Source organism: Enoplosus armatus, chromosome 2 (genome assembly GCF_043641665.1).
Source record: "Enoplosus armatus isolate fEnoArm2 chromosome 2, fEnoArm2.hap1, whole genome shotgun sequence".
Taxonomy (NCBI): domain Eukaryota; kingdom Metazoa; phylum Chordata; class Actinopteri; order Centrarchiformes; family Enoplosidae; genus Enoplosus; species Enoplosus armatus.
In genome coordinates this window covers 17,459,251-17,479,879 of record NC_092181.1, presented here as the reverse complement: position 1 = coordinate 17,479,879, position 20,629 = coordinate 17,459,251, and the positions used below count along the sequence as shown (strand labels likewise).

General features: G+C 39.2%; 2 protein-coding genes across 2 annotated transcripts; one reads left to right on the top strand and one right to left on the bottom strand.

The window, feature by feature from the left end:
* Window positions 1-2,437: 2,437 nt before the first annotated feature.
* On the bottom strand, window positions 2,438-13,090 carry acer2 (alkaline ceramidase 2). The gene is made up of 6 exons (XM_070925677.1): window positions 12,977-13,090; window positions 12,451-12,565; window positions 9,629-9,770; window positions 8,757-8,894; window positions 3,137-3,274; window positions 2,438-2,624 (listed from the first exon to the last, which is right to left on the bottom strand). The coding sequence occupies exons 1-6, from the start codon at window positions 13,088-13,090 to the stop codon at window positions 2,438-2,440; spliced, it is 834 nt and encodes a 277-aa protein (XP_070781778.1).
* A 2,751-nt stretch (window positions 13,091-15,841) lies between these two features.
* rps6 (ribosomal protein S6) lies at window positions 15,842-20,343 on the top strand. The gene is made up of 6 exons (XM_070918056.1): window positions 15,842-15,926; window positions 16,616-16,747; window positions 17,561-17,771; window positions 18,426-18,572; window positions 19,535-19,692; window positions 20,208-20,343. The coding sequence occupies exons 1-6, from the start codon at window positions 15,921-15,923 to the stop codon at window positions 20,301-20,303; spliced, it is 750 nt and encodes a 249-aa protein (XP_070774157.1). The 5' UTR covers window positions 15,842-15,920; the 3' UTR covers window positions 20,304-20,343.
* The last annotated feature ends 286 nt before the right edge of the window (window positions 20,344-20,629 follow it).

Below are 20,629 nucleotides of genomic sequence, written 5' to 3'. Positions count from 1 at the left end.
ATTAACCGTGGATACTATAGCTTAATGATTCATGCAGTATTCCAACATGATTTGTGAAATAAACACCAGTAATCTGTTTGAGTATTGGCTTGGTTTATTGCATAAAATAAAATAAAAGTACTAATGTTCTAATCTATGACAAATATTTGTTTACAAAACAGGATAAATTATGAAAATAAATATTTCTGTGCAGTTTGTCTGTATTGTCAATGCAGGCAGAGAAAAACTGAGATTTCTATACACATGTAAGTCCATAAGAAAAAACAAAGACTTAACTCATAGTTATGAGGTCATAATGACACCTCATGCCAGGACAACTATCAGGATGCAGCATTAAACAGGTTGTCCTGTTCACTGACTTCATACAAACAACCCACCATCAAGGATCAGATGTATGATTCAATATGATTTGCAGCACTAGGTAAGTATTCTTGGGCACTACAACAGTTGTGTTCACATTGTCAATACTGTCCGCAAAGTTTCTCCTGAAGATAAAGGAAAAAAAACGACAAAAAAAAACAAAAAACAATGTTTGGCAATACAAAAGGTAGCAATCATGCAATATCAAAAATCATTGCCCCTTCCATTTTGGCTGCACTTCACTTAGAAAAATAGAAATTGTTTTGGATTCAACAAAATACTTCATGTTGTTAAAAAATATCACTTCAGAATCTCACGAAAAATAGTTTTTCTTTGTGAATCATGATCCTTCATTTGACCCTTCACAAGTGCACAAGTTACTTTAGCGGTTTGAGTTCCCAGAAGCCTCTGCAGGAGGACGTGAGTAAAATAATATTAGTTCAACAGCTTGAGGCAGTTTTCAAGAACAACATTTAAAACAATGGTTTGTAGTGGAAAAGCTTTGGTGATCCATGTCTTCTGGGGTTAGTGTTAAGCTTTGCAACACCCAACATGCTTCCCTTTTATATTCTACATACACAGATTCTATTGATTTCTGTCAAATGAACACTGATAAACTAGACTAGGTCAGAAGTAATGAAACATAATCTGTCCCTCAACTTTACCTGCTACAACCTAAACTTCATGTCTGTTCGTTATTTCATGACAATCGTTTCTTTTAGAGTGAACAGTTTAAGATACATGACAATGCAGCTTCTTTTGCTTTTCCAGTCCATTATCCTGTTTGATTAAGGCTTTTTGCACAGTTTTCATAGTTTCATTGCTATTTAGCACAAAGTCTAAAATACTGAGCCTGGAATAAATAACCCTGAAGACGTCTGGGTGAAAAAAAAAAAAAATCAGCCGTGAAACCTTAAGCATCAAAAGCTGGACATTAGCGAGCACATTTTTGAGTAAATAATTGTAATTATCATGTTCTGAAATGCTACGCAGTGTGTATTTACGCAAAGGCTTTGAGAAACATTCTTCACTTTGTGCAAAATATGTAATTATTTCCTTGAATAGTAACTCATATTACAATACATTTTGATTTTTTTTTTTTTTTTTTTTTGTTTTTTTACTTAGGGTTTTGGCCAATAATCAAAGGGTACCTGTTCATTCAGTAATATATGAATGATATGCTTTTCCTTGGAAAATAACAGCATATTACATTGTTAGTTAACAAAATATATACAGGAATATATTAAACACATTTCTAATATACGATCTCAAACAATCACAATGGCATGCCGAAAGTATACATAGCACACTCATGACAGGAAGGAGCCTGTAGCGTTCCTGACGTTTTAAATGAAAATGCCCGTCAACGAGGAGGGCAGGTATAACAGCCTGAATTCATCATGTATTTAAAACACATAAGGCTTTGTGCGAAACACCTTCTTATAAACACGTCTGTAACATAAACCAGCTTGTCAATTCATTGAGCATAGTAAGATTGGCTAAGCAATATAACGTGACGCTTTAACACTTTATGCATTAATCACAGTTAATGAATCCAGTGCTTTACTGTTTCTAAACATGGTTTCATGATGGCCAGACTGCACCTATGAGATGCTTTATTCGTGTTCATAAAGGCGATACAATGCTTTGTAATGAGGTTTTCTAAGTTACTATAAAATGTACAAAATCTTCTCCTTAAAGAGGCCTGAAATGCATAATACTACTAATACTTACATGATCTCCTATGCAAAGCCTGAGAAGGTGTTTGGAACACAGTAAAGGTTTCTTGGCTTTGATATGGCGTCACCCTGTGTCATGTTAGACTCATTTGTGACACCCTTTGCTCTCTGATAGAGTTGCATAAACACTGCTGTGTCGTGAAAACCAGACCAGGGACAGAAAAAGGAAAAGACAAATCCTTGCGATTGGCCAAAGTGTGCATCACCTATATCACCCAGTCACAAGAGCACCAAGTGAACGCACCCCGACTCAGACGCAGGGGTGTGTGTTGTTGTTTGGATACATCCTGGTGAGAGGTGTTGAAGCACGGCCAGCAGAGCAGCAGGCTCAAGTCACCTTAAGTCACCTTGATAGCAGACTTCTTGTGGACGCAGAGCAAGGAAACGTAAGGCACACCAATGAAGGCCCATTTCTCGTTGGGCCAGAACATGATGACGGGTCCTCGCTCCGGGGCCTCAGTCGCCACGTCAAAGTAGGCGAAGCAAACGCAACCCAAGTAGGAAGCCAGACAAATGAGGATGTGCCTGTAAGAGCAAAATGGGGTTTGAATGAACCAAACTGCCTGAGAAATGTATCACTAAATATATCCAGGTGTTTGCAGGTGCGGGACAGTAACAATGCAGTCATCAGCAGTGAAGGATTAACAATATCTAAATCAAAAAAGTCTTTAAAATCGATTTTATTCTTAAAACAAGCAGTTAACAGTCTCCCAGCGCAGTAAGAATATTTCTGCAAAACACCTCACAGTACAGTTTAATTTTTCTTGATTCTAGTGCAGCAATGTCCAGGACTCATTTCTGGAAATGTCTGCCAGTTAATTTCTATCAGAAACAAGTTGAAATGTTGTCATTGCACCGGCAGAGTTTTTCACTTGTTTACTTGTTTTGACTTATTATTATAGACAGAAAGGACTTTTCGTAGATTTTCGTAGTGTAACAGCAGACGTTTTAACAAGAGTGCGTAAACTGTCCATAAATGATAACCTTAATAACAGCCCAACACAATGCTGACACTTCTGAGTTGTCTTTGAGCTTACCAAGCACAGTGTAAGTAGGGAAAGTTGACAGATGACCACATTTCACAGAATATCCTGTCACTGATCCAGCAGAGCAGAGCCAGTGCCCACCAGATCCCTGAGATCAGGCCCAACTTGAACACACGTGGGTTTTCACACCTGCAATGACCAAACAGAGCACTGAGAAACGTGTACAGCTGTGAAAACACACAAAACCAAGTCAAAACAGCAACAAGAGAACTTAGATTTAACTTGAAAAAGTTAAACACATCTAATTCACCAAATATGCAAACCACATTGCTATTGGCTGATTATTTCTTTGCCACTATTTGTCAGTGGAAACAAGCTGAAAACACAATATTGACATACAGTATTATCACCTTTTAAGTTGATACGTTCAACTTGTTAGCAAACAGTTGCTTATTTACACATCCAACAGTTACATTGTCATCCACTTGGAGTCGTGTTTGTTTCCACCTGATGAATCCAATTTAGCTGCTAAATGCTCAACCACGTTCCCTCGCTAGTCGCTAACTTTGTCTGCTGTTTGGTGCTGGGCAGGTTGCACACGGCGGGTTTTTAGCTGCCTGCTGCGGCTGAAAATGAGAATGAGCCGAAAAGTTATGGGCTGGAAAAACAAAACAGTGAGCTGAAAGACGTTTTAACCTTGTATATACACGTTTTTATTTATCCATTCTTAATATGAAAATATTGATTATAGGAGCTTCAAGGTCTATTATATTTTGTAAATCTGTCATGGTGTGCCAGTTGATGATTACGATCATTTTATTACTAACAAACAATACAACACAATCTTATTGACCACCATAGTGGAAACAAAGTTGTATTGTGCTGTAGAATATAACATTAAAACATAAATCATGGGATGTCCTCCAGCAATAGTATCAGTGGGAGCAAGGAAAAGTGAGTTAAAACACAACTACAATGTCATGTTAACATTTCTAGTTGGATTGGGAACTTTTTGAAAATATTCTTTCTAGCCTGAGGCACGTTGAGCCTCCCAGAGGGCAGTATTTCATACAGTGAATCATGACTCAAAGGGTGCAGATGGTCTCTTTCAGAGTACACTGGGCTTTGTTGAGAGTTCTGGTGGTGTACAAATCCCCCAGCTTGTTCTGAGGTTTTCTAATGGTTTTACTGGCTGTGCTGCTCACTCTATCTAGGGTGCCTGAATATTTTCATCTGAGCTGGCCGTACCAGGATGTTAAATTGTAGGTTAGCACATTTATCTTTAGATAAGGAGATTATCTTCTCTGTCTTTTTGGGACGGGACTGTGACCTGACTACCAAGTATTCTGGTCTGCTTCTCTCTGCCCAAATATCTCCAAGTGGACACACCGCTGACCTACAGAGACATGTGCTAATCCAGAGTGCTGCTGATAAACTATTCTTAGCCTTGTCCTCCTTAGACATACCAGTTACAGCCCGGCTGCTGTCTGAGGCAAACTCTGAGTGCCGAGACAAAGACAGGGGCGAGGAAGCCTGACTAAACGATGTTGATGATGAAACCGTTTAGCCACTGTGACACAGTTTGTCACCTTCCCTTAAGACGGGGCATTTGATGAAGTCATACCATTTTACAAGCTTTTAATTTGGGTTGCCATTGTTTCAAGGAGACAGGAATGTTGGGATGACAACAAAATATTTTCCAGAAAGCAGTACAACACAATAAGATTTAGATAAACAACATGCATCACTCAGCTGCAGGGGCCATGTTTAAGTCCAAGTGCTCGTCTAAAGTGAAGGAGCAGCCATGTTGGCTCTGTGACAATGGAAAGAGGAGGAATGACATTTTGCCATTTTAAAAGCTAGCTTATGTAACTTTTGCTGAACAGCAGCCACCGTCACTGCCTGTAGCAAAATACAGTACATACAATATAATGGTTAAATCTACATGAATGCATTGTTTTGGTCGCTTATGGGAAGCAAAACAAGTTGAGAACACAACATTCGCATATCATCACCCTATTAAGTTGTTAATGTGAATGTATTAGAAAACAGTTGACGGCATTCACTTCTGGCCACCTGATGAACGCGAGTCTGACATTCAGTCTCCTTTTAGCTCCGTTTTGATCTTCACCAACTCCTGAAGGACATATCTGCCTCTTTAGCTCGCTAGGAGCTCCACTATGTTCACTAGCTAGTGGCTAACTGTGTCTGTCTCCTGTTTGGCTCTGGTCAAGTAGCATTCGCTAAAAACAGCTGGCTGCTGCGGATGGAAACAACAACAGAACAAAAACAACAAGCTAAAAGAGGCTAAATGCTCCATAGAGCTGAGAGGAACTGCTGAGTCAGATGGTAATTCTCTGTGAGTTCATCCCTACAAATGACCCCTTTCACATTACATGTTGTCAATTGATGCATTGTTAATATAAGAATATTGATTAGTGCAGCTTTAAGGCTAAAAATGTAGATAAGAGTCATAAAGTCAGTTAAGTGTCTCAGTCAAACTTTAGATAGATATTACTGTGTAACTAAAATTGACCAACATAAGTACAGCTGTAGCAGCAAAACCTCTAAGCATACTGAATTGAGGAAGGGAGCGTTGTTTCTTCTTTCAAAATGTACACGGTATCGCTTTAAGTGAAGTAAATCAATTAATGAACCAAACTGGCAAACTGCCATTATGTTACATAATTAGTCCAGAGAGGGAGTAGGAAAAAAATGGTGTCACGGCTACTCATCATCAACAGGAAGTACAAAAATAGATGGCCAATGACAGGTCTTCCCAGAGGGAAATAGGCGATTAAATTGTCATCAATATTGTATTATACTGTTAAGTGCTTCGATCGATTATATTCACATGGGAGCAAATCCTGACTGTGGATCAGGTACAGCACTAAGCCAGCTACAGGCTCAGTAACTGCCTTTACATACATACAAACAGTACAACTGCCATAAGTTAGCCCACACCCCTTCCTGCTAACAAACATACACCACACAGCCGGATATCTGGGACACTGAGCCTACCAGCTCAAACAGAAGCATGTAAGATAAGAAACATGACATGAAACCAGAACTTCTCCTTGGAGACGCAGTGTTAGTAGCGAGTGTGATGGGGAGTTTGACTGTTGGAGGCACAGATAAGTGAAAGAAAAGGCCAGTCTGTCTATCTGGGGTGAAGCACTGCTGAGAGGCTTCTCCCACTCAGGGGAAGAGAAAGGAGCAGGCTCCATTGGATCAGTGAAACAAGGTCTGATATTTATCAAAGACAATGGAGATAGGTCTTCGGGAATTGGTTTTGATTACACAAAGGCATAGCTAGCATATTAAATGTCAAAACTCTGGATTAACAATAATAATAGTAATAATAATAATAATAATAATAATAACACATCTTACAGTATTGTTGATATTTTGAAAGTTGAAATGATCATGAGCTACTTTTGATGATGTTATACACAGATGAGAAGAACTAGAATCAGCATTGAGTTTAACATTTCCATATTACCGAGTGAATTTCTTAGATCTGGGAGCATGGCGACATAGATTAGTCCGACAACACAGGAAACAAACCGTCAGGCGATCAGAGAGGGATAACATGCAACAAAGGTATCGAACCGGGGACGTTGAAATCACAATATGTGGTATGAGTCTTAACCACCAGGCTACCAAACACCCCTATTTTAACTTTCAAAAACGATAAATAGCTGGTATAATACAGTCTATGGATGGTATCCACCCATTATGTTTGCAATGTGAAAATAAAATTTGCGCTCACACACACAAATTCATTTCAGACATAATCACTTTTGCTTGTTTTGTATCATACCTGTCCTTAATAAATAACTATAACCATTACAGCACAACTACAGTATGTCTGGTAATATTGTGACTGTGTAATATTTGTAATGGATATCCTATACACTGGACAAGTTGTGTTTGTCCAACTGGAAGTGACTTGGCCAACAGGCCGCACTGTACGCAAACAAAAACAAAACAGCCCGTCATTTCTCTGGGCAAAAGTCCATCAGCCGGGGCCGCAGGAATTCTCTCCCACTTAGCAGAACAAACACAAGTGGCCTTGATAGATGACTGGTAGTGTCAAGAATTACTAACAGGTTGAACAATGGATGACTGAAGGTTACAAGACTGACGGCGGTGAGTAAGGGATGTGGGAAACGGAAACAACAGCAGCTCCACATTACCGTGACGGAGGAATGCTTTAGAGACACACACACAAAAGGGCATGAGTGGCTTGTTGTGTGTTTTCAGGAACATTCCTTCACATCATACAGCCCTATACTTAGCTTGGAACAGACGACATGTCATTAGACAATGTAAGTACAAAAGGCCAAAGGTGAATGTTAATGTACTGTAGACTACAGAAACTGCATCTTGACACTGTTTCCCTTTTGTCCTGTTAACAACTTAACATTACAGCAGCCGATTTAACTGACTAGACAACTTTGAACCACAGACATGGTCACTCATATCTGCTGTTGTATTGCTGCAAGTTAGTATTAAATATTTACACCTACTAACCACTGCGTAGCGTTAGCTTGCTAATATGTGACCTGTTCAGAGCGCAGGAGGTAATAGAATACGTTTGACACATATAAACTGTGTAATAATAGTGCAAATTAAGAAGATTTGAAATTACATTTCACACAAACAAAACACACCTCAAATTATAAAACCAACATTATCATACCAATAATGTTAGAATATGTACCACTTATTCAATACTGCATGAATATTACCAGTTCTGACACACGTTTCTCCATTTATGTATACATAAACAAAACAAATCATACCTACATTTACAAAGAACTATCTGGTAAGACTAAATTCGTCATTTGCTCAACTAAAACTGTTTCACTTGAAGTTATGTTACAGCCTGTGGAGCTACAGTGACTACCTACAGCACATAGTTACACAGTTGATTTTGAATGGACGCACAACAGATTTGTTTCCTAGCAACAGATTTACACATTACTGAAATCAAGCCGAGACATTTCTCAACTTTTAATGGTGGAACATGATTTAGTAAATCATTGGTTTGAAACTAGCAGGTAGTTTGAGCGTGGAGGTTCATTCTCTACCTTGGAAACATTTACTTACTGTGGCTCAGTAAGTGAACCTTGAGTTTAGGATTCTTATCAAGCTTGTAGCTACAAAGAACTTAACGTGCAAACTGCATTGGATTTCCGAATAGTGGTTCAACCTTTCAACTTTTGTTGAATAAACTGTGCTGCTTGACACGTGCAGAGAATCATACAGCCCACATTCCCTAAATCTGATCCAGGACCGTCATACTACGAACGAAAAAAGAAAAGATGGTGGGCATAAAGTAACGTGATCATATCGAGTCGAGTCAGTGAGTGTGCCTTCCTTCCTTGATTTGATATGGTTTGTATTGACTTTAATGGAACAGAACCTTCTTAGTTTTGTAGTAGTTTTTGTTACTTTGAAACCCGTCTGACATATTTTGTCCATATTATAAGTCGACTTATAAGACGACTGCCTACCATCAGGGGAGTCCATATTTCCAAAGTTCCTCCCATAACAAATATTAGGTGCTACGTAGTGACAGAAGTACCATGATATATAGTGTGATGGTCCTGGACCACCTGCCTACACTCACCTCTGCTGCTTTTAAAAAAGCATTTTCACTAACCTTTTAAGCTCAGTGATGAGCAGCGCGGTGCACGGGATGCCCAAGGTCATTAGTGACAATGAGTTGACGACAGGTTTAACAAAGGCCAGCCCCGTTGTGATCCCTGACAAGATGCCGATGACCACTTTGAACCTTGACCTAGATTGAAAAGCAAAACAAGTCAGAACAACACAATTTGCAGCAATTTTGCACCCTATGGACATCATTATGAAATACAGAAAGAATGTGGGGGCGGCTCAGAAAGCACTATAACACACCAATACTAATCAGATAATAAACTAGAATCACTCAGCCACGAGGGGAATGTTTTAAGTGACAGCCCGAAGTGAAAGAAGCAGCCATGACGGCTCTGTGACAATGGAAAGAGAAGTAAAGACATGTGATGCAGCTTTTACTAGTGTCAGCTATCTCGGACGGGCCTATTATTAAACAGCGAGTCATAACAGTGGACACATCATGTGACAAAACAGAGGGCAACAGTGAGCTCCATAGCAGTGCACTAATACTGTATGTCTACCGGAAATACTAGATAAAAGTGAGGCTTGTCTTGTTGTGAAATTGATTGAAAACATCTGTTATTTCTTGTGTGACACAGCCACCACTGCGTCAGATACCTCCAGCTGTGTGCGTGCAGAGTTTCAGTCCATCAAACACAAAGGCTAAATGCAGAGATAAGTTCCTCCCCTGAATACACAGGTCAGCTGAAGGTATGTAAATTAGCTTCTGTAGTGATAAGCTGGGATGAAAACCTGCATATACATGTTTAGCTCATAATAGCACATGGTTGAACCAATGCCTTTATACACCCACATACCAGTGTTAAGCTTCTATTAGGCAATTATTCTGATGCAGCGTCACACTGGTCAGCTTACCGATCCCTCCTGAACATCCTGGGAAGGTATCTCTTGGGAAACCACATGGCAATGGCACACATGAGCACCCATAAGATGGCCAGCTCATCCAGCATCTGGCCGAGGAAGCTGAGGGTGGCGTGGAAATATGTTGATCCAATACCTGAAAGGAAGAGACACAAAAACACACCAGAAAAATGTTTGTCAGAAGAGAGACGTCATCCGAAGTTCTTCAGTGTGTCAGCAAGGCCGGATTAATGAGTCTGTGTCTTTTATAATGCCCATTTGAAAAGAAAGGAGAGTCAAAGAGATATATCAGTTAAGACTAGACAGTTTGTGTCAGGAGCCACTATGAGCAGTCAAAACTGTATTACATACTGTATTTTGTTCAGTGTACAGCCCATTTCCATTTATCAAATGTAAACAAAACAATGTAAAACATACAGAACGTTGCAAATGTCAGATTACATGCGTTAAATTATTATAGTGACATCAAATGTTTTAGGCAGACAAGTGACTGACTTCAGGGATGTGAGGGACAGGACTGACTATCAGTCATCTATAATGTAACTCACTGTTTTGAGGCAGCTTAGTGAGCTAATACTGCGAAACACCTGCTGTTTTAAGCAAAGAACCACAATGGAATAAACAAATTAATCACAAATATTCACTTAGAAACCAGTGTTACTCTTTTAAAATGCTGTGGAAGGATGGATCAGCAAGTGCCCGTTTGTTATCACGGTCCAACAGGCCGTCTTTTATCAGCACAATCCGTTTTAATATCAGGACGCTGCAGGAGATTCCTACATTTCAACAAACTTCTTACGCGAAAGGGATTTCTGCTCTCCGTCAGAAGTTACAAATAACATCGATGTATACAGAGGCCACCTTAACTTTCTCATGGAAATAAAGCTAAAACTATTATTTGACTAATCGATGAGTCGATTGACAGAAAATTATTTGGCAACTATTTCAATAATCGGTGAACTGTTTAAGTCATTAATTCCAGCAAAAAAAATGGCAAACTGAACTGGTTCCAACTTCTCAAATGTAAATATTAGCTGTTTTGTTTTCAGCTGGTAGTAAACTTGGCATTACTGATAACATAACTAAACAAGACATCTGAAGACGTCACATTGGACTGGATTGGGAAATTGCAACAGGCGTTTTTCACTATTTTCCGACATTTTAAAAACAATTAATCAAAGAAAAAAAAAATCAGCAGATTAACTAATAATGAAAATGATCATTATTTGGAGCTCTGCCTGAAAACACTGTGTATACATTGGTATTGATAACAGGCAATGCGGCCGTCCCATAGAAGAATGACTCAGCCCACAGACAGCTGAGGCCGAGACCAAAGCAAAGCAGCTGAATGTTGTTTTCATGCTGGAACCTATAGGGTTGTTTTTCTGCTCGTGTCAAAGGTCGTCCCAACTACACAGAGAGTGGAAGAGAGATGAAACCATGTAACCTCTTGTTAGCTGTGCTTTTAAGTTTTAACAGGCTCCAGATTCCTAACAATGGACACAGTCACATACATAATAATGTGTGGTGTGGAACAAGACATGTATGAACAGGAAATAGAGCTCTGCTTGTATTATCCCTTGAAGTTTGATCACTGGTTTTGGAGGACAGACGTTTTAACAGGGTTTGATAGGAGACGTGGGACTACTCTGACATGAAAAGACAAGATTAATACGAAGCAGTCCAGAATGAGAATTAATGACCTATTTTACATCTGACTCATTGTTCCAAGTTCTTGCGTCTAAATCAGTTATGCAAATCTTTTTTTCGACAGCTACAGTTGTTTTGTGTCATCCAGTAAGGTCACCTCTCAGGAACAGAGGGAGGTCTGTCAGGTTATCTTTGCTGACACTGCAACCAGAGTGTTTTCATAGCAGCAGTATGGGAACAAGGCACTGTAATCTCTATAGGACTGTCATTTACATACAGGAGCACCATTTAAGACCTAAATACTGTGTCAAATCAAATGAAATCTGGGCAATAGGCTCATTCATCCCACCAATGAATAACCCTAGTCATAATAAAGTGTTTTTCTAAGAGGGTAAAATGATTCAGGATAACCTAAATCTATAACAGAGGCCACAGCTGAGGAAACCTACATCCTAACATGATTGTTGTTGCAGTTCAAGAATGTGGGCTGACAAATGTGAGCAGCGACATATATGTTGTAAAATGTATAACTCGTGTTCTTTGTACATGTACTTACAATGTCTGTGTATTTAAGGGCTGATTCTTTTCATTATCGATTAATCTGCAGATTATTTTCTCAATGAAAGGTATTTGGTTTATAATGTTGGAAAATAGTGAAAACCGCCTTTTACAATATCCCAAGTTGACATGTTTTAATTGCTTGTTTATGTCCAACTAACAGTCCAAAAACCCCAAATATTATATATAAACCAGCAAATATTCACATTTGACAAGCTGGAACCAGGGACTTTTTGCTTAAAAATGACTTTAACAATTAATCAATTATCAAAATTGCTACCTACATTTCTAATTAATCTCATTGATTAATCGGCTAATTGTTAATTATCAGCAGTAGTGTATTTTCTCTTATATGATTACTACAGACCACACTCTACTACAGGTTTAGCATAGTTCAGCACTACAAACAGCAGATGTAAAGCATGTTTTTATATTACATTCGCTGTCATATAAAACACATGTAGCTTAACTAAAGTATTAGTTATATGTTTGTCAACTGAATGAAGTTGAAGTGAATGGTGGTCTCCCACAAGGTTGAACAGGAACACAAAGGTTAAGAGGTCATCACAGTCAATAAATGAGACATTAATGTCAGCCAGCCAACTTACCAACCACAACTAGCAGAATCCATATGAGGTAAATCCCACTGTTGAAATGTGTTGCATATTGGCGGAACAAGCACATTAATATGGGCGGCAAAACAAAAAACAAAATGTTGCTGATCTGAAATGATAAACAAAGGGAAGCTATGAGCAAAAAAATACATCACAGTCGAACTGATAATGTAGCTCAATGACAACGTGCTTGTCAAACGTTGGCCTCGCTGGCCTTTTACAAACTGTCAGGCAGTGGACATGAAGAAAAGGAAAAATTGTAACCTGATGCTAACAGTAAACATCATGATGCTGGAGCTTAAAAAGGCAGCCAAACTGCTTAAAGTCAGTATAACTCACAGCTAGCTACAGCTAACCTGAGAATAATACTAAAAGCTGTAAGAAAGCAGTGCAATACAAAGACAAACAAAGCCAGAAAAGCTGTGGTCTAGCTGTGACTGCAAACAAAACTGCATTATGCAAAAAGAATCATAAAAGCACACATCGTTAGCTAATACAAGTCCAACGACTTCAAACCGACCGTGTTGTAAAATTCAGCGATGCTGGGGTAAATTAGGTAATTGCCTTCACACCAGTCCACCTCGGAGCTGCCAGCCTGCAACTGGTCCCAAAAAATCAGATTAACGTTACTCATGTCTGGACTAGTTCTGTCGGATGGACCGTGCAGAGCAGAGAGCACTCCGCCGTCAGTTTGGAGATTACAACAAAAAAAAAGAGAGAGGAAAGTCACTATCTTTCGGCTCGTTGGTCGCACGCTAGATGTTAACGTTGGAGACCTGACACGTATTGTACATCTGACTGTGTGATAGACTACAGAAATCGTCGCTGAGCTGCATTTTAATGCCTCTGTCCTTCCACAAAGCCTCCTGCTTGTCGTGACGCTCAGTACTGTGCACTGACAGCTGCTCGGTCTCTAGCCAAAGAGTGGTCAAGCGCGACAAGAGGATTCACTCCTGTCTGCTTCCTTCTTCGGTGAAACATGACTACAGAGGCCTTGAACCCGGAAGCCCCCGTTTATTTTGTCTTCTACTATAAAACCTAAACAACCAGCTGAAAGAGGAATAATGAACTTCAAAATAATAACAAATAAACATGTCACAAGGCAATTTTACATTAGGTTTGAAACAAATTGCATTACAAATATCTGTTTTTTTTGTATCACCCATGTTAACCAACTTTTGCTTTTGTTTTCATCTAGACTATTTTACTTGTAGGCCAAGGTGTAAAGTAACAAAGTACACTTACTGAAGTGCTTGTTCTTAACTATTTTGAATTAACCATATACACTTACCTGTACTTGAGATTTGATATTGTACATACATAGCTATATGCAATTTCTCATACATCTCTAAATATCGATATAATATGTAACTCACCAAGAAGCAACTTGAGATATGAGCAACTTATGATCCTTACTGTTAACGTTGTTCATATTTTTGGCATTGTGTGTGTTTTGGATTTTGAACATCTGTTTATTGATATTTTCATACTTGCACTCAGGATAAATAAAGTTCTATCGTATCCTATCTTATCTTGTCTTATCTACACTTCTGTTTAGTTAGATTTGTTTGCTCTCTTTACTACATTTATTTGGCATCTATTAGTTACTTTAGTGATTAATTTTATAAGACCCAACATGACTGTGCTTTGTCAGTAAATTAAGCTGTCCAACAGTATATAAGATAATTAGAATAAACTCCATCTCAACCAGCATAATGTACCACTTTTACTTTTGATACTTAAAGTACATTTTGCTGATAAATTTTTTTTTTACTTAAGTCAGAATTTGAATGCAGTACTTTTCTAGCAACAGTATTTTCACATTGTGGTATTACTATTTTTAGCTGGAAGTAATTCTTTCATCACTTGTTGTTACATAGAGATGTGAGTAATAATGTTAATAATAGGACTTTTTTCACACAAACATTTTGAGTTGTCTCAGATGGAAAAGCACAAGTGTTACTAATAACATTAACCATGGCTCTGTTTTCTTCAAGTGTCCCAGTGACAGTGTGACAGTGATATGTGACTGATATATTGTTAAATGGCAAAGTGTGTCTGTATGGTTTAGTGCAGGCAATCAAGAAAATTGTATATTGTCCTTCAAGAGGCTAAATTAACTAGACTCCATGAGTTCTGAAGTCTTGGGACATTTATAGGAATATATTCCTCAGGAAGTTCTAATTTCCAGTGATTAAATCATTAACAGATCACTTATTGTTCATTACCTGACTGTTTTCTAGAGTTGTTGGTGTAACTGAATTTATACGCGAATAAGTCATTTTTGGTATCATTGGGACAGATAAATTACATAATTTGATCCTAAATATTTTCATACTTGGTAAATTATATAAGGCAAGAGTTTGGAAAACTAAATCACCTTTTCTGAATTCAGAATTCTGTCATTTCCTGTCAACCTTGAACTTTACACAAGAAAAAATACCTCTGTTCGTTGGGTTGTTAGTTTTTTCCGCTTAGTTTTGTATTTCTAGTATTTACACATTCTAATATTTATTTATTGATTCTATTACCTTTGTTGTTCTTACGTAGCTCTACCTGGTGCCATTGGATCTGTTGTTTTCAATGCCGTCTTTGCTGTAAATTGTTGTCTTCACGTTGTTAATCAAGTTCAAAAAGATGTTTTCTCACACTGTAAAATGAGGAACTTTGTTCAGCAGCTGCTTTCATGCATGTTGAAGTAGCCTGTGACATGTCTGATAACTGTACTCTTTATTGCATTAGTTAACTGCTAAATAGTGTACTGCTAATGTGTACGTTTGAAAATGCTCTGTGGAGTGTACTAAGGATCTTTCTCTGACTGGAGTGGGATGGTAATTATCTTTACATCACAGCTCCTTATCTACTCTCTGGCACCCTCTGGCTGACGCATGCTCATAAAGACTCAATAATGCCCTCGTTGTGTTGGTATTATACCAAGGATGCTATACTTACATGGTCATTACCATTAATTAATATCAGAATCAGAATAATTAGTTAATCTAATTGGTTTGTCTTGCTTTGAGTTTTAGGAAAACACCTCGTACAGCTTTCCATCTCTTGCACGAGGGTTGCCTCTCTTATATTTGTAATATTTTATATGCAAACGAAAAACAAACAAATAAGTAAACAAATTGATCAATTAAGAGATACGTATTTTGAGCTACAAATTATTTGTACATCAATCTTTGTATGTGATTATCTTTACATGAAACATACTTTTTAACTAATAAAGATTCGTATTTAAACAGATAAGGGCACATATGTTATGTTCAGATAAACAGTTAAATGCAGTTGCGTTCCTTGACAATTGTTTTGTGTGAAATTTGTTTAACGACCTTCAGCTTGAGTCTGATGAAATGACAGGGAGCAAGTTATCGCGATAACATTTCAGGCCTATGTGAGACCACGAAGCGGATATCCGGCCTCTTTTCCGTGGCGGACCGTCGTAGGGCCGGTTTGGCAAAATGAAGGTACATTGTTAGTTAAATATTAGTCTCTGTGGAAAGCTATTTTCTTTTAAATATTCCTGAAATGTCGATGCCATGATTCTGAACTTTATAGCGGATAAGTTTGATATAGTGGCCTCGGCTCTGACACTTAGGATGAGCTTTGATTATGATAAAACTCAGCGCTGACGATCCCGTTGGCAAGTGAGCTGTAGAAACATGGCCGCACACTGAGAGAAATGTGCACCAAGTTCTCAGTCTCGGTTGACTGCAATATAGTTTACTAACTTGCAGCTAATGTCACTCTAACTTGCTGTGTCCGTGTGGTCCGTTTTATAACGTTAGACGTTTAACCGGTTTTATTGATGCTAGCAGTGTCCAGAGGGCTAATGTTAACGGTCGATGAACACTTAGCCGGCGGAGAAGCTAACAGGCCTCCGAACCACTGTGCCTCCCTCTGAGTCTAACTTTAGTTTAGACACGCTAACCGATGATTGTAACAGTTATTATGAGCTAACTGTATTATCTACCCTCATGTAAGGCCCCACAACCCCAATCCAATTGTAGTTTGTCTCCCTGCTTTGTGGTATACATGGCTAACGTTACCGGCTACACCTACCTGCATGAGGGCTCTTGGTAACCTGTCATGTCCAGTGTGGAACTCGAGAGGATCGAGTACATGTATTAACAATTGCATTGCAACTCTCTTTCAGCTGAACATCTCATTCCCCGCTACTGGCTGCCAGAAGCTGATTGAAGTGGATGATGAACGCAAGCTGCGGACTTTCTATGAGAAGCGTATGGCCACTGAGGTGCCTGCTGACCCTCTGGGAGATGAGTGGAAGGTAATGTTGTGATGTTCAATCTTTCTGTCTTTGGACCCGATGCTGCCTTGTCAGTACATTGTGGTGCAGAGTAGAATTGCTGAAAATGTTCTATTGTCTTCAAACACAACGTGGCACACCAGTAGACCCTTTCTGACTGATCTGTAGTCATTAAGGGGGGACAGCGTGTTGCCAGAGAAACTGCAGAGTTGCTGACCAGATACAATCAGACCATTTAACAGTGGCTGGGTTGTAGCAGCATCACTCTCTCAATTCACTTGCATCCTCAAAGTAATTACTAGTTAATTCATTACACTTAAATGTAATTGTGGGCAAGCAATGAAATACAAACTCAAAAAATTGAGTCTAAAAGCTGGAATTGGGTTTGCCAAGTTCTAAAAAAGATCACAGGCCTGAGGGAATGGTAGATGGACTGCATTTATAGCCATATGAGGTGCTGGCCAGGCCTGAGGGAGCAGTTTGGGTTCAGTGTCTAGCTGAAGGACACTTTGATATGTGGGCAGGAGGAGCAGGGGATGAAACCACCATGCCTGCAATTAATGGATGACCTGTTCTAGCTTCTGAGCCACAGCAGCTTCTGCCTTGCTTATTTTGGCCACTTGATTATTAGAGAGCAGTCGACTATCCAGCTACAGTCATTTTACAATCCTTAGACGCACAAACTCAGGCAAACATCCCTATCTGCTCAAAAATGAAGTGCAGTTATAAATGTAAGTGGGGAAGTCTGATCGTCATGTATTCTGCAAACAAACCTTTGAGATGTGTACCCTAAATGTAAAAGCAGATAGCAACTTGTTTCCTCTACTCCTCCAGGGTTATGTGGTGCGCATCAGCGGAGGCAACGACAAGCAGGGCTTCCCCATGAAGCAGGGTGTGCTGACCCACGGCCGTGTGCGCCTGCTGCTCAGCAAGGGCCACTCCTGCTACCGTCCCCGCAGGACTGGCGAGCGTAAGCGCAAGTCTGTCCGTGGTTGCATCGTTGATGCCAATCTCAGCGTTCTCAACTTGGTCATCGTCAAGAAAGGTATTGTGTTCAGTCATTTTATGGAAATGGTAAATTGGATACTGAAGCAAACTATTAACCAGTAAAGCAATAGGTAGTTCTCAGTGGCTACACAGTACAGGCTTATTTATATTTGACTAAAACTCAGATTTAGGAATATCTCTTAATATCACTTTTAAAAGTTGTGTTTATGGCACACCAGTAGACCCTTTTTGATTGGTCTGTAGTCATTAAGGGGGGACAGTGTGTTGCCAGAGTAACTGTGGAGCTGCTTACCAGATACGACCAGATCCAGGATCAGTGGATGGTTGAACTGCATTGCTCTCTCAATTTGAATTTTGTCTTGTGTACATCAGAATGACACTAAAGCTGTTGCTCTTAAAACGACATAATGCAGCAGTGTGTTTTTCTTTGAAGTTAGTGGGGTTTCCTGTTGATAAAGGACAGTTAGTGTGGCGATGAGAAAACGTTTAGTGTAGCCAGATTTCCACTACGTTTAGGCTGCTTTGGGCTGCAATAAGCTGCTCCTTTTCTCTGGAAAACTAAAACTACCGTTTGACTCACTTTGTTTATAGTGATTGTTTAAAATTATGTAAGCAGTGCAATTTGTAAGTGAACTTGGCTTTATTCAACTTGATCATTTGACTCATGTTCTCCTGATCTGGTTTTTCTCAGGTGAGAAGGACATTCCCGGGCTGACCGACAGCACTGTCCCTCGCCGTCTTGGTCCCAAGAGGGCCAGCAAGATCCGCAAGCTCTTCAACCTGGCTAAGGAGGATGATGTTAGGCAGTATGTTGTGAGGAGACCCCTGACTAAAGAAGGTAAGACTAGAGCTGTTTTTACTTAAGCCTACAAGTGGGGGCGAGTTACTTAAAAATGAGAAAGTTGAGTTCATGGCTATATAAGGTTGTGGCTAAAATATTAATTTAAAGTACATCATACAACTATCCAAGCACTGGGGAAATGGTAATGTAAACACAGTGTGGCTTTCAGGTTAATATCGAACTTGTATAATCTTGTTATTTAACACCATTTATCATGGTCTGGACATTTGAAATACAGTTGGTTGAAAAAACACTGGACAGTAATGGTGGGATATGCTGTCACAATTCTGATATTTTTACAATTATAGATAGTAAGATTTTGTAAATGTAATGGCATGTATCAAGGGTAAGTGTTGACTTTTTTAAATTGTAAAACTCTAAATTCTACAATGTTTAAGGGCCACTGCACCGATTTTCAAGTTTCTTCGCCAGATAAAACTTTGGAAAGCAAGAACATGAGTCTTTGTCAATGCTCCTCTGCCTTATAAGTGTGTCTTGGGCTTTCTTAATAAAAAAAATTGCATTATGTCTGCACACAAAAGGGTGTCTGGTGAGGTGAAATGATGCGTCTATCATTTAGAATAGGAAAAAACCCATCTGTACCTCTGTCTGAACTCTGGCCAGTGCAGTTCACGTTCAGTAACATAAGCCTCAACAGAAACTGTCTAGTGTTAAGCCTTTTTGTCCATCCTTCAAGACCGGTGTAATGGTGTATACAAGCACGTCTGTCTATGAAAGAAATGTGTTCATGGTTTTATTGGATAAAAGAAGTGAATAGATTTCACTGTAACAACAATGTTCTTGTAGAAGTTGTTTACTTTGACTTTGGTTCCCATTAAGTTTAGACCTTTTATTGTCACCTCAACTGCATCTTTAAAACCACATGGCCCAACTTCCTTTACCACACCTGGCATGTAATGGCATTTGACAGTATTAACCGAACCCCACCTCTTTGGTAGGCAAGAAGCCCAGAACTAAGGCTCCCAGGATCCAGAGACTGGTGACGCCCCGCGTGCTGCAGCACAAGCGCCGCCGCATCTCCCTCAAGAGACAGCGCACCCAGAAGAACAAGGAGGAGGCCTCTGAGTACGCCAAGCTGCTGGCCAAGAGGATGAAGGTAACGTTTCCGTTTTTCCCTCTTATTACAGTGCTAGATTAGTTAAGTACGGAGGTCTCTTAATTATCAACATTTTCTATTTAAACAATATTAAATGAATGAAACCACTTCATTGTTTCATGATTTGAACAGCTATGTCTTGAAATTTTTTTGTTTTTATTGCTCTTAAAGATTACAGATCTTTCTTTACCAATAAGGTGGTCATATGTTGCAGATTAGGTCACCTGAAAGTTGGACATGATGCCAACAATTTTTATTGTTTAAACATGAAATTAAAATCAGTTTATGTACAGGGCCATGTTTTTCTTTACGTGCTTGTATAAAAAATAAAAATAAAAAGTTGCCCTCAGCAGCAAACCATTGCATTATCTAGCAGCTGGCATTGGTTTGTGTGCTGGGAGCTCTCGGCAGATGAGAATAAACAGAGGGGAATAAGTGTGGGAATTAATGTGTGCAAATGACTTCTCTTTGGACGTGTTGAAAGATTTTACTGACACATTTGTTCCTTCAAACAGGAGGCCAAGGAGAAGCGCCAGGAACAGATCGCCAAGAGGCGCCGCCTTTCTTCTCTGAGAGCATCCACATCCAAGTCAGAGTCCAGCCAAAAGTGAAATCACAAAGTCAAATAAAGTCATGTTTTGCTGAAAAATATCCTGTGTAGTGTAATTCATTAATTCCATGCTGTAAATATTTGAAATGCAGATTGCAGGTTTGCTAGTTGAGTTACAGTAAACAATTGAGACCAACTACTGTTTGATGCCTAAACCCCTAATATAGCCAATTGGGTGCCGTGCAAGAGCCAAAACACTAGGCTCATCAAATACTGCAAGAAAATGGAAATGCATAAATACATTGAGTAACATATTTGGCAGGCAGAAAATTCAGTTTAGAATTGGTCTTGTTTACAGTCATACTAACATTAACTCTGCAATCGTCA